This window comes from Pygoscelis adeliae, unplaced genomic scaffold (assembly GCF_000699105.1).
Source record: "Pygoscelis adeliae isolate BGI_AS28 unplaced genomic scaffold, ASM69910v1 Scaffold202, whole genome shotgun sequence".
Classification (NCBI taxonomy): domain Eukaryota; kingdom Metazoa; phylum Chordata; class Aves; order Sphenisciformes; family Spheniscidae; genus Pygoscelis; species Pygoscelis adeliae.
The window spans coordinates 2760790-2774836 of record NW_008824544.1 but is presented as its reverse complement, the minus strand read 5'-3'; the positions used below and the strand labels follow the sequence as shown (position 1 = coordinate 2774836).

At 41.3% G+C, this 14047-nt stretch overlaps 1 protein-coding gene across 4 annotated transcripts in view; it reads left to right on the top strand.

Annotated features, from left to right (window-relative positions):
- Window positions 1–29: 29 nt before the first annotated feature.
- SEPHS1 (selenophosphate synthetase 1) overlaps window positions 30–14047 on the top strand; it is a 25445-nt gene continuing 11427 nt past the window's right edge. For 3 of the 4 annotated variants that reach the window (XR_663502.1, XM_009321756.1, XM_009321758.1), the window contains exons 1-6: window positions 30–160; window positions 2352–2613; window positions 5842–5945; window positions 10743–10850; window positions 11746–11900; window positions 12718–12808. Coding sequence is in view for 3 of the 4 variants with exons in the window: in XM_009321756.1 (XP_009320031.1) it covers window positions 2421–2613; window positions 5842–5945; window positions 10743–10850; window positions 11746–11900; window positions 12718–12808 (651 nt within the window). In the remaining variant the exon portion in view is untranslated. Of the gene's footprint in view, window positions 161–905; window positions 1174–2351; window positions 2614–5841; window positions 5946–10742; window positions 10851–11745; window positions 11901–12717; window positions 12809–14047 lie in introns of those variants that run through there. The other variant, XM_009321757.1, reaches the window with a different exon arrangement.

Below are 14047 nucleotides of genomic sequence, written 5' to 3'. Positions count from 1 at the left end.
TTGCTTTTAAAGGCAGCGGCTGGAAATTTAAGGTGTCCCAGAGCCATGTCTTCCCGCAGCGCTCCTCGCCGCTCTCCGTGGATAAATGGTTGTTGCAGTTCCTCGCCGTGTAGGTCTGAGGCGGTTGGGTTGCCGTTAGTTGCTCTTGGGTTTGTTTTGGGTAGGTACCTGGCTCTAGTTCTTCCTCGCTCTCCCCTTTTGCTCCTGTGCTCTCCTCTCTCTCCTCTTTAGGGAGGCAAGGGTTAAACTTTAGGTTTTAATATTTATTATGCCGTTCTTTTAAAGTAAGAAACATCTGGGTTACGAGGTGTTTTCTTCCGCTGGGGAGGGATGGTTAACGCTCGGATTGCATGCCTGCGCAGACTGCCGGTAGTCACAAGAAACTTGGGTCTTCCAAGGAAGGTTGCTCCCAGGGCAGTCTGCGGAATAGATAGTTGCACGTAGCTTTATTGAGATGTTCCTTAAAAAGTTATTGTGTCCTTGCACTGTGGATGTTTTCCATTAAATAAAGTCGTCTTGTTTGTTTCAATATTTGTTTTCAAACTAGGGAACATAATTTACTGTGTCTTACAGTCCTGAAGACTGCAAAAAGTTTCTGGTAGGCTGTGGCCTCTGAATCCTTTCCTATATAGGTAGGTAGGGGGTGCTAAGCATATTGCAATTACTAGATAGATGAAGGAAAACGTTTCCCTTGTGGAGCAAGCTGCTTTTTATAAATTTCTGGGATTAATTAGAATGAAGTGTTTAAAAAGAATGAAGGGAAAAAAAAAATCCCCCTCCTTGAAAAGCTTTTGTCTCCCATTTCTGTTGACAGGTTGTTTTCCAGACACTATCTTTCTTTTTTTTTTTTTTTGATTGCAAGTGCTTAGTGTCCCGCATTGGAAGACAACAGCTATGAACTGAATTCATTGCTCATCCAAGACACGTTCTTGTAACTAGAGTTTGGATTACTGCCCGAGCCTGGGCTTTGGAAGATTTGTTTTAAATAAGTGCCACGCCTCCCAGAGAAGGAGGGAAAGCACTGTATAGGGGAGTTGGGCTCCACATCAGAAGTTCTCAGGGAGCTTAAAACTTCAATTCCTACGAAGTATATTCAATAATTTAGTAGACTTAAAGGTTTATGGAATGGACGTGCTTGTTAATAAGTGCTGTATAGGGGAAACGGGTTGCACAGTCTGTAGATTTCCTTCTTTCTTACATTTAGCGCTGTCGAACTTAGCGAATACCAGTCACTTGCGTTCATTTTTTTGCTTTTCAGCTTAACCTCGTAACGGCGTGACCATCAGTATCAGATTTTGTCAGCGATGCTGCTGAACTCTTCTTCTGGTTGTTAGGCAGGATCCTTGCTTTCTAAGAAACTACCGCAGACAGGTCGTTTTTAGTAATTCCTGAAAACTTCTTCTCTGAGAAAGATATATTGCATTTTATCGCAGCCGTTCCTGTTTAGAAATCAGTGTCTCGGTTAAGCCTCTTATTAGTTTTGGAGTGTGGTGTATGTGAGTCAGAGTGGAAAAACTTTCTAAAATTAGACGTGCATTGTTAAGAATTTTATTAAATGAGTTGCATCAGTGTCTTTTTACATTACCATTTTAATGGGCAATTCTCTGTATTCTCAGTATTGTTAGCTGACTAAAAAAGGGCTCGAGAGGCAAGAAACTTTTCTTTTCAACGTTTTTATGCCTGCGAGCATACTAAAAGGTAAACTGGCATGTTTGTAGGTAAACCAGTCTGCTTAAATATAGCCTCTTTGTTCTTCTGTTACCTGTACTAACAGAACACTGGGCTTGCATTTTCCCCCAAGGAGAACAGGTGTATTATGGAGTTTCAGCTTCTTACATCAGAACTGAAGCGGAGCCATTATTTGAAAAGCATCTTATTTTTGAGATTAATATGTTAATGGCTAAAATTATGACCCTGCGCTGAGCTGAGTACAAACAGATGTCTCTGCTGAGCGTGTTGCAGGATCAGGGCCCAAGCTGCCTTTTGGAAATCGGCCTCAGTGCTCTGGGAACTATTATTTCTTTCATTACCTCTGTGTTAAACGAGGTCGGTAAGTGTGTTAGATTCTTTTTTTAATGAAAAACTTATGCAGCGTATCTGGAAAAGAAATTCATTCTCTGATTTGCTTGGCATAGTTCTAGTCTTAAATGTTGGAAGGTAGGAAGAGGAGTCACTCCTTTGTAGTCTTAGAGAAATGGGTCGTGTGAAATGTGCCCGCCTGTCTTAACAAGTGAAGGACAACGTTGACTGCTTTCTCTTTCTTTTTAACTTGCTCTATGCGGAAAACTTGTTGTCTGGCAGGTCCTAGGATTTTCTAATGTTTTTTTTTTTTTTTTTTTTTTGGTAATTAGACTGATCAGCAGAGAAACTGATACCGTTGCTCTGGGGTGGGAAGGGCCAGCAGTCTGTGCGAGAGAACCATGTCTGTTCGGGAGTCGTTTAACCCAGAAAGTTACGAACTGGACAAGAGCTTCCGTCTGACCCGATTCACTGAACTGAAAGGCACAGGCTGCAAAGTGCCTCAGGATGTCTTACAGAAACTGCTCGAATCTCTACAAGAAAACCATTTTCAGGAAGATGAACAGTTCCTGGGGGCAGTTATGCCCAGGCTGGGTAAGTAGTTGCTCCTCTAGACACGTGTGATCCTTCTGTTGGGTCTGCTTAGTGACACGATCTCATTTGCGGTTTGTTTAATCAGTTTGAAAGTTGTATGTTGTATAATGCACGCATAGCATCCAGAAATCTGCAGAATGAATCTCGCGTTGTCATTTGTTGGCATCTGGGATACAAGAATATTATTTTAATTATTTAACATCCTGCAATGCGCTCAACTACAAAGAAAAAACAGTCAGGAGTGGCCATCGTCATAGGCACATGCTTAGGAGTTAGTCTCCTCCCTTTCCCCGGTAGGTGGTTTGCAAACTGAAGTCATATCAATTAATTTCTGGACTTCTATATTAATATGTTGCCTTTGGAAATTTATGTAATGAATTTTGTGCAATTAGATGACTCACAGGTGAAGCTCCCCTCTCCCTGCCCTCCGCTCTGTTCCTGGGTCAGAGAAAGTGAGCAAGAGAAAACTTTCTCGCTTCAGCTGAGGCTGGGAGTGGATTGTTCCACAGTTGTCATTTTTCCTTTCAGTCCTTTTGTTGTTCCCCACTCCTAACTTTTCTGCTCACCTGTAGAAGCTGCCTGGGAAAGGCTGTCTTTCCAAGACCTTTGTGTTCTTGCCAGCTTCACTTTCTCTTTGGTATTTGCACAATGATGCAAGCAGTAAGGGAAAACAACCTGCACAAGTCACCTACGTGGGGAACAGGGTGAACGTAGGTATTTTGATACCAGCTGCTCTACCTAATATTGATATAGATAAATGAATGTAGATAATGTGTTTAATGACACTTTTAATTCTGTTTGTCTATTTACTCAGCCCTGCGTATTCAATCGCTGCTTTGCAGCGCAGAATGAATTTTTTTTCTTCAACTTAGGAATATCAATGTAGTATTTATTCTGAGGTTATTTAATTATCAATTTAGTGTCCAATAACCTTATTTAAAATTACTTTAATGTTGCTAATTGTCTATTAGCAGGCTAACAGGTTGCAACCCATTATTCTGGTAGAGATTGAATTCAGAGAGAGATTAGTAAGGAGCCTGTGTTCTTGCTTGAACAATGGCGATCTTTGTATGAAATATCTAAGCAGCATTTGTGTGTGGAGCTGGGGTGGCACTATAATTTAATATTCCCTAATGAAGGACACTTCCAGCTTCTTTTATCCCCAAGTTGTTATTTATATGGGTTTTTTTTCTAAATTAAATAAGCTATTCACAACAGCATTTCAATTTGGCAAATTTCAAAAATCAGTAATAGTTTGTTTTAGATTTAATTATCTAGCTGTTGGGGTTTTTTTCCTCTTATAAACTTACAGGCGCTAAACAGTAATGGAACTGCTAATAGATTTTTCTTCTGCAGCTATATGAAAAGGTAAAAAAGTAGACTAATGCCATCAAATACGTAGGTGTGATATTATGTAACAGGAATTCTGTTAGTAATAGAAGGTGGAGAGTTCAGGTCTCTTAAAAATACATTTTTGTGGTGAGTATCCCTTTAACAGATGTGTCTTTGGATGAGTTGGGTGTTATTTGCCTCCGATGCCTTGTGCTTAAAAGGGATAGAGGGGTAACTTTACAGCCTGTGCATATGCACCGTGCTTTTGAGATGCAGTCAAGAGGGAAATTGCCAATAGCAGGCTCAGCCTCACTCCTTTTTAGTTCTGCAAGTGGTGTTACCGAGAGCAATCTTAAATATGGCTGTGCGTATACCTGTGAGTAAGAAACTGCAAGTTTGGTATTAATTCTCAGAGCTGTTATGGACCTTGAAATCACTGTTTTCAGTCACCTCTCTGAACAGATTCAGTTATTTAGTCAGTCCTTTTTTGGTGGAACAGAAACGTAGCCTCAGAAGGACCATCATGGCCCCTTGGCCTGTCTGTCAAGTAGCACTTTTGCTGAAGCTGTGGAAAACCACACAAGTGAAATCAGTCTTGCAGCGTTATGGCATGAATAGGTGAACTGAGGGCAAAACAGCTCCTGTACATGAGCCACTTCTCTGTAACTGCTTATAAGCACTTCCCTGGAGACACTGGACATCATGCATAGTAGCTTGGTAGCTTCTGCGGAGGATGAGCAACCCTAAATTACTGCTCATGAGCTTCTGTCAGTATCCCTTCTCTTCTGAGGCAAGATCTGCCTCCGTAGGCAGGCGAGGCAAGATCCTCTCCACCTATATACTTACTGCCTGGCAGACCTTCTGCTCTGTGTCCTCAGTAGGACCTCAGATGACAGCAGCTTGCTTCATCCCTGTGCAGGACACTGCTGAATACTGGCTTGTAGCACTTACTAGGTAGTATGTTTCATTAATACATAGGGAGCAGATGCCACACAGTAACTTTTCCCTGAAAACTGGTTGTTTGAAGACTCTTGCCCTGTGGAGGCATGCAAAGTAATTCTAGGCAGCTTCTTGCCAGCCCAGGAAGGAGGTAAGCTACCTGCCGTTGCCACAAGGCACGAGGATACCGACAGGGAGCGCGGCTCAGCTAGCATGTTGTGATTTGTCACCTGCCACTTCTGTGCAGGCTCTTGAATTGCAGCAAATGCCTGGAGGTTTTAATATCACTTACTCTGTTCGAAATACCCACCGTCAGGGAAAATGCTGCGCTTGGTGTTGTGGTTTTCTCAAAGGAGTTTCCCTGTCTAGCAGGTCGTCTTGCCGCCTTTCAGCCTCACAGAAGTCAGGCGAGGTTAACACAGTTGCAGAAGCTCCAAGTGGGTGAATCATCTTTCACCAAGGGCCTAGGCTGTGACTTGTGGCGTCTTTCTGTTCTTCCTGAAGTGAGGAAATGCCCTTTATGAGAGGCTATGTCCTTTTAAAACTGTCACTATGTTTTTGTTGAGATGGGAGTGACAGGAAAACCTATTTGCTTTTGACAATATCCATTCATGTAGTTCCTCTTAACTATAAATGTACATACATACAAGCACAAATGTTCTTAAAAGCAATGCACTATTATTATGCTGCAACAAACTGTAGAACATTGTAGTTTAGTTCTTGCTTTCAGCCATGCTTTCTTGCCTCTGTTCTGTTCCAGTCAGGAGTTCTCATTCTTTGCTTGGTTTTCCTCTTATTTGTGCTATGTGCTTTCTCTAAGGAAGCAATTTGCCATGTTTGTTTAGGCAGTATTGTGAGTTGTATTTCACAGACATGTTTTATAAGTTCTCTTGTTAAGAGCAACAGATAATTAAGGGCAAAGTTACTCACCTCACTGATGGATTTCTGTCTTTGCAGGAATTGGGATGGACACTTGCGTTATTCCATTAAGACATGGAGGTTTGTCGTTGGTCCAGACAACAGATTATATTTATCCTATTGTGGATGATCCTTATATGATGGTAAGTTGGCTAAACTTAATTGTTAGCTATGTTGCTGATCTGATTTGTGCTTCTCACTTACCAATCTGATGGCAATTTTGACCATTTCTTCCAGATGTGCAGTGCTAATTGTTTGATTAACTGCATTCAGAGTCTTTCCTAAATACATGTGAAGAGGGAAAGGCATAGTTTCATCCTATAATCTTTTCCATGTCAGCCAGGAATGCTGCAGTGCTGCTTTTTATAGGTGAAAGTTGGGAGAACTGCCACCTTTAATTCAAATTTCCCTCCATCTGTTGTTCTGTGGGATTTGGCTTGAAAAGCCCAAAATGGGGGGAACGAGCTGTCTGAAGCAGCAGACGGTAAACTCCACTTAGGAGCAGAACCGCATTGTGATTGGCCTTTTTTGAGGTTCTGAAATAACCAGGTAATGTGTTAGAACTGGAAATGCTGAAATGACGGTAGTTGGCAATAGCACCTGGCAACTTCAGAGTGCTTTGTCAACACCAGTTTTTCTGTCATACTACCTCCGCTTGCAGATGGATAAGTTGAAATGACTTGTTGGAAGCTGCGTGCGCTTTGACTTCGGCTCCTTCTGTGTCCGTATTTCATTTAGTCCGTCTCAGTAGAGATTCCTCTGTGGTGTTATGTGTGGCAGTGATCAGTATTGACTTGAACAGAAGGTCATGGGGAAACAAATGAACTTTAATAAAGGACTTACTAAAGCTGTAAGGAATTCTACAGGAGGTGTTCATTAAATGAAAGTTAAGAAATGCTAGAATTCATGTTTCCTGTGATTTGAATGTGACTCCTTTGCTTTAAGGCATGCTTTTACTGTTGTTTATATGATTGCATGCTTTATTTGCTGTTTTTGGTTCATTGTTTGTTCTGTGAGACCTGTCAGGTGGGTTTTGGACATGCAGTTTGAGATTGGGACTGAGGGTTTTTTTTGGTTTTTTATGCTTGACCAGGTGTTGTGCACATATGCAAGCCTAGCTCCTTTGATTTCCTGTTCCAGAAGAGCTCTCTTTCTGCAAACTGAGCAGCCAAGATCTCAGGCTGGCCTCTGGAGTACAGAGTTGTTGAGCTCTCCTGAGAAATTTGATTCTAGTGGGTGGCTTGCTTTAACATCATGTGGGAACTCGTCAGGGTCTGGGATAAAAAAAAAAAAATTAAAAAAAAAAATCTATGTTTTTGGAGAGCTGTGTTCAACTTCATCAGCTGAGAAACTCTCTTTTCTCACCTTGTAACAAAAACTTGCAAGGGACAGCGTGAGAAGGCTGTGGTGAAGGAGGAGGCTTGTTTTGTTTGGAGATAGAAAGGGTCTGAGATGCCACAGGAGTGGATAGATGAGCCTGTGCCCAGATGAGGTTTAGGCTAGTGTGGTAGGAGTGGAATGTAAATTTGGCGTTAGTCCAACTTTAGTGGTTGCATCATAGTTACAGTCTATACTGTGATCCACATGTACCAGCAGCTGTAACTTTGGTGTTTTCTGACTCTCAAGTCCTTCACTTTTCATTCTTGTCAACGTTCATTTTAATGTGGTGGCTTGCCACTTCCTAATCTGTTCACAGATGTGTATTTCTTCTTAAAAGCTAACTGAGAACAGGGATTCTGTCACAAGCTGCCTTGATGATACCTGCAGTGATGATCCAGCAGGGTTGGAGCTGCTGGATCCTCTACTCGCACGTGTCTCTCTTGGGGACTGGAGTACCTGGGGGCAATATAGATGGCCATTTTCTTGTGTGGACCAACATCAGTTGGAGGACAGTCAAATACAATTTGCCACAGGGTTTATGGACGGTTGTGAAGAGCAGAGGAATGGTGAGACTTAGGAATTTTGTGTCCAGGCTGTAAAAAGGAGTGTGCTCTGGACTCCTCTGTTCAAGACAGAACTGCTGCTGCCCTGTTTCTCCAGCTGGGTTTTTTTTTCCCTGTTTTTAGTCTGGATTCCCCCTGACCCATGCCTATCATTGCCAGCCTCTGTTCTCATTATCACTTAGGCACAGTGCTCGCTCTGCTTCTTGCTTTTCTACTCTGTCTCCTTACCTAGTCAATTCTAGCTTGTTTTTGGGTGGATGTTCCCTGATTTAGAGTCTCTTTGTTTCTCTGTGCAGAGTGTCTACCTGCAACTCCGTATCTGATCTCTCTTACTAGTTGGGGTGAGAGGAAGCAAGGAGGGAAAGCCAAAAGTGCAAATGGGCTCCAAGCTGGGTGCTGTCACAGAATGCATTAGAAAATGGCTAAGGAAGGCAAAACTGCATGTGGACTCAGCTGAACTTCAGATTTTTGCTTCAGAAAACAGCTTTCTCTCACTCTGTTACTACCTATTTTAAAACAAAGTTCTGCAGTTATATGCAAAACCCCTCTTCCTTCTTTTCCCCTTTCCCTTCCTCTTTGGCTTTGTTCTTAAAAACACTGAATGTTGTCTGAAGTATCCCTAGGATGTACACCTGTAAAATCTACTTCCAGCATAGGACTTTTCAACTTAAATGGTTTGATATTGGAAAAGTTACAAGCACTTGAAAATAGGTTTCATAATAAGTATCAAGCCACCGGTAATAGGACTCGTACTGGCCTCTGTTGTGGCACTGTGGAGACACCTTTTTGAGCACAGGAGCAGGAAACTGGCTGGTTTGAGAGTGGATGTCCTTCCCCCTCCATTATTTTTTGTGCCCTTTTAAGAAGAACCTTCACTCAAGACTGGGGACGGGGGTCTGATACGCCATCCTTTGCCCTTATAAATAGTTCTTAGTATTGCACATAGATACTTGTGTTTCAGGGGGAGTAAGCAAGCAGTCCGGGTAGCATGTGGGACCCAGCTAGGTTGACCCCTGTTTGTGAATCCTGTCGTGTTTATCGGTGTTCACAAGCCATGTATTGTTCCCTTTGCTACTTCAGACTTGAGACTGGCACTCCCTCAATTTGTTTCCGTAGTGGTTTTGCCAGTTGGCAAAGGCGGTGTTAGACTGACCTCTGACTACTAGAATAGAGAGCGCTTGTCAGTGTGGTTTTAAAAACTTATCTGTCATTCCTAAGAGGGCATAAACCAGCAGTTTGCTTGGTAAATACTGAAGATAGTGGAGAGTGGTTTGATAGTCCCCTTCCAGAAAAGGAAAATGGCAGGCTTTAGTGTTCTTAAACATCTGGAAATTTAACAGCCAATATCCGTCAAACTATGTAGTACACTGCTCACTGTTCTCTTAATAGTTTAAGATTTAAATGATTAAAACATATTCCAGTTCCAAATATAAGGGATTCCCCTGATGCCACTGGAAGCTCTTGAATTTATTAAAAACTGGATTATATTTAATTGTGATTTGGAGGTGTTACTTCATGTAATCAGCAAGTAAGGTAACTGCCTGAAAATATTAATTTTTGTAAAAATCCTGGATGTGTGATTAGACTGTAAGGTTTTAGAGATGGTGGAAATGTGTTTAGGTTCCTCCCTCCCTCCCCCAATTTGTCGTCCAGCTAAAGCATCTTTCTGTTGTCCAAATTGTGTCAAATAAGCGTGTTGTTGTTTTTATCATGGTGGTGCTGCCTCTGAACTTTATGAAAAGCACAGATTTACAATCATAAAACCAGATGTTGGTTACTGTTCTGCAGCTGTACACCTAAAACAATTTTAATAAAATGCATGGAGTCTTCCAGAGTAACACAACAGAATTTGTCCTGTATTTTAAAATTATCTTGCCGTCCCTTAGGGCACATCCTGTATCAAAGTTCTGCATCTTCATCAGGAAACTCGATGACTCATCTGTGCTGAGTCCACATCCCAACAAACCCTCACTCGGATCCATTAATTTAGCAAAATTGGAATAGCTAAGCTCATGTGACCCAAGCGATCCCTTCTCTGTCCTGTCAGCTTCAAGACTTCTTAGAGGAATCTAAGAAGACTAAGTCTCTTGGACAAATTTTTGTTAGTGGAGATGTTCACACACACAAAAGTCAATTAAAATGTAGCAAAATTCAGCCTATCTTGTCATTTGAACGAGTGGTAGAGTAGGCATGTCTCCCTCACTGTACAAGTGGCGGGGGACAGACATCTCCCCTCAGTAGCTCCTAAGCGGTGACAAGGCCAGCTTCTGGGACCCCTGAGCTCCTTAATCCCCGGCACGCGCCGTCTTCTGCAGACGGCTTCTTACTGACTTCCTGACAGGAAAAGCACCCCAATATGGCAGTGTGCTGGCAGCACAACTATATCCTCTGGGAAGAAGAGCACTCTCCTAAAAACTTGGAAGTGTAGACGTGGCCTCCAGAGTAGTGCAGAGGAACAAACAGCTTTCTCATCAAGGTCCCTATCTCCTACATAGTGCCATGCAGAAGAGGTACAGCAATATATGCTTTTCGGATTAGCTTCCTAGCAGTTGTGAATTACATACGATGGTAGTCTTCATCAGTGTGTACAGTTTTGTGCTGGAATAAAGTTAATAGGAACATATCAGTTTAAGTAAACGGAGCTTGTTATCAAAGCTAGACTTTGTCGAGCTTAACTTCAGCCTCTAAAATTAGGCATCCAGTCTAAACTCAGTGTGGGATTCCTATGTAGTCAGTGAGAGAGTATGTTGACCAAGACAGCTGGGATGAATTCTCTCCTTACCTATAAAGGGAACAGATATCCGCACTCCTAGATGGGCACATTGCACGAAATGGATTGTACCACATCTTTGGCTGGGTTTCTTAATGCAGGAGCCTGTGGAATAAGTAGCTGTCTTAGAGTGCAAACTCACGCTGGAAGTTTTGTTCATGGCAGGTGTTTGTCTGGACATTCACAGACAGTCCTGCAGATTTTTTTTTTTTGTCTTTCTCTTTCAGGGACGGATAGCGTGTGCCAATGTCCTAAGTGACCTTTATGCCATGGGGGTCACAGAATGCGACAACATGTTGATGCTCCTTGGAATCAGCAATAAAATGACAGATAGGGTAAGATTTTTGGCACTTGCTTTTGAAGGAAGACCCAAACAGCTAAACGTGCTTAGAATGTATTTACCTTTAGTGTATTTTCTCCTCAAAGTTTGAAGCCTTTTAAAGAAGAGATGGTTTTATTGACTGTCTCAGTTCATAGTATGGGTCTTGCCTCAGAAACATTCTGAGGTCACTTGCTAAAAGTTCAGTTTTCTGTGGCATTGAAATCTTCTGCTGCTAATACCTTCATCTCCACCAAAATGGGGTCTCTGCTTCTGTCAATTCAGGACAGTATTGCTCCAAGGCAGCATTTGATTACCAATTCATGTATCAATCTGGATAGATACTTCTGGTTTGCTTATGCCAGCTTTGTAACATCTCTCTGAAGCAGAAGAAACGGAAATAGATTGCTTTTCTTTTTTTCTTTTTTTTTTGGTTTTGTTTTGTTTTTGTGGAAGTGACCAGCATGTATGTTTGTTTTGCTCTAGCAAAAAAGGGATGTTTATTCTTAGAAGGAAGTAAGTTGAAACTTTGCAGGTTAGTGGAGGCCAAATGCAGCTTGATTTAACTTTGCCTTATTGCGCTGCACTGCTGTGGCTGTACTTGATTACAACAGCAGGATAGTTGTTCTGAATCTCCAGAATTCTGATTTCTTTACTTTTATATGACCTTTTGAAGAATGTTTCTTCAGCATAAGAATGTCTCTTCACCTCTTTATAAAAGAGCTGTAAAACCATAGCTCTGTGGGATAACATGCAATTTTCAGAAGGCTAACCTCTTCCTAAGGCTGGCTCTTCTGTCATGAACTATTTGCCATGAGGGCATTTGGCTTGAGTGATTAAAAACCCTGGACCAGTCTTGAAATGACTAGCACTGCTGTGTATGGAACTCTGACTTCTGTTTTGATCTCTAGGAAAGAGACAAAGTGATGCCTCTAATTATCCAGGGTTTCAAAGATGCAGCAGAAGAGGCAGGAACATCTGTTACTGGTGGCCAAACAGTGTTAAATCCCTGGATTGTTTTAGGAGGAGTGGCCACGACAGTCTGTCAGCCTAATGAATTTATAATGTAAGTTAAATCGCTAAACAATCAAAGGCACTGGTCTGAAGGGATACAGTAAAAAATCCTTTAAATACCGTGTTATGATCTTGTGATCTGTCTCCTGATGAATAAAGCAGTACCTTCTCCTGCTTGCATTTGTCCTTAGCACTCAACAGGTGCCACATCTCTTTTGTACATACTTGCTTTTTTAAACAGGATGTCCTTTCACTTCTTCCCACCCCCCAGTATCTTTTAATCCTGTTCTCCCTTTGGCAGGAGAGTTAAGCTTCTAACCTTTAAAGGTATTGAAGACTGTTTTGGGACATGAATTTCCATCACATTTATACATGCATTTTAAACCATCTCCTAGTTATCTTATTAATGGCTGTAGAGAACTACAGAATTGCTGTGTTTACAGCACTCTGTCCATTTAACAGTAACTGATTTTCAATGTTCCACTGTGGCATGTTATGCTATACAAATTGTTTTGTTCTTGATCCTAGTGATGGTTATCTTATGCCCTGAAGTAACAAAGGTCAATTTTTTTCCCTATCGTATTTTACATCTCCAGTAAATTGAAAGAAAATATGTAATTTTGTGTGTGTCTGACTGCAAGCATTGTCATATTCCAGGAAAGAAGGATTAGCACTCTTAAATAAGTTTTCAGCTTTTTGCTCAATAATATCCCATGCCAATGAATCCCAAAGGGTAGTTCTGCAATTAGTCAGTTTTTTAACTGTGCAGTAAGATACATGGGTCTGTGAAAACGTAATTATCGACACTTATTCCTAAGAACGTGTGTGAATCTCACTATGTAATTAATATATGAATTCTTTGTTTCTAGGCCAGACAATGCAGTGCCAGGAGATGTGCTTGTATTAACTAAACCCTTGGGAACTCAAGTGGCTGTAGCTGTCCACCAGTGGCTAGATATTGTGAGTACACTGCAAAAAAAGAAATGGGGAAGAGGGGTGTGAGTTAAAGGTGACCTTCCTTATTCCCTCAAAACCTCAAAATGACAAAGTTCATCTGTGTAAAAAGTACAGTGAGGGCTCAGCTGGGAATGATCTACCACCTCTCTCTCCTCCTTCCTCCTTGGTGTGTCAGCCTTACCTGCTTATGTGCAAAACTCTTTTGGAATCGAGACAGTTTACTGTTTTGTGCTTAGTGAGCCCATCTTAATTGCATCTAATTCTTAGTTAGTTCTCAGGCATTGCTGTAATAAACAAAATTGTTTACTAACAGAACAACAGACTAGCACCCTGGGTAAAATTATGCCCTACTCCACCTGCCAAAGTAATTGGCAAAAGCTTATTGATGGCAATTAGGCCAAGATTGCTGTGTTCATGGGCTTTCTGCTTGTGTACATGGAAATATATCTACGTTTCACATGTATTACCCTGTGCATTCAATAAGAATATTTCTAGCAGCATTATGTATGTAGACATACTTCCATCTGTTACTTCAGGCAAAAATGTAACTACTGAACTGAAAAGTGACTGCAAAATTGGCATCTGCTTACGTTGTCTGGCTCCCAGTACGTGTCTTCAGAATTATAACTGCTCAGTTTACACTTTAAAAAGATGCATCTTTTCTACTTTTGGGACTACTGAGCCAATAGACTGGCAGAGGAGTGAGCTGGAATCTACTTTGTCTTGGCTGTTGGCCACTACATTGTCAGATGAATTCTAATTACAAAGCCTGTGTTAGCAAAAGTGGGAGAGAACCAGCTTAAACTTTCATTGGAGTCTGAAGCGTGAGCAACAAGAAAAGAATATTTTTCTCCCTCTTCGTAGGGTCTGGCCTAGCAATTTTGACCTCTGCCGAATCCTGCATTTTCCAATCCGATATAAGGATCAGGGCCTCAGATAATCTTAATATGAAAATGAAGTGAAACAACAAGACACCAATTTTATAGTATCTTTTTTGGCCATAATCTTACATCTTAACATATCTATTATAGTACTGACAAACAGACTTGCAAATTAAGGATATTCTGAATTACCACATATTTCAAGTACTTCTAATTTCCTTGACTGTCAACTAGAAACACTTTCTGGTCTGAAAAATGAGGACAGCAAGGAAATCAATCCTATTACATGTGAACAGCATGTATCTTTGATTGTGATAGGAAAATTTCTGAGTAGCTGTGCTGCCTTTTCTTCAGCTTCGTT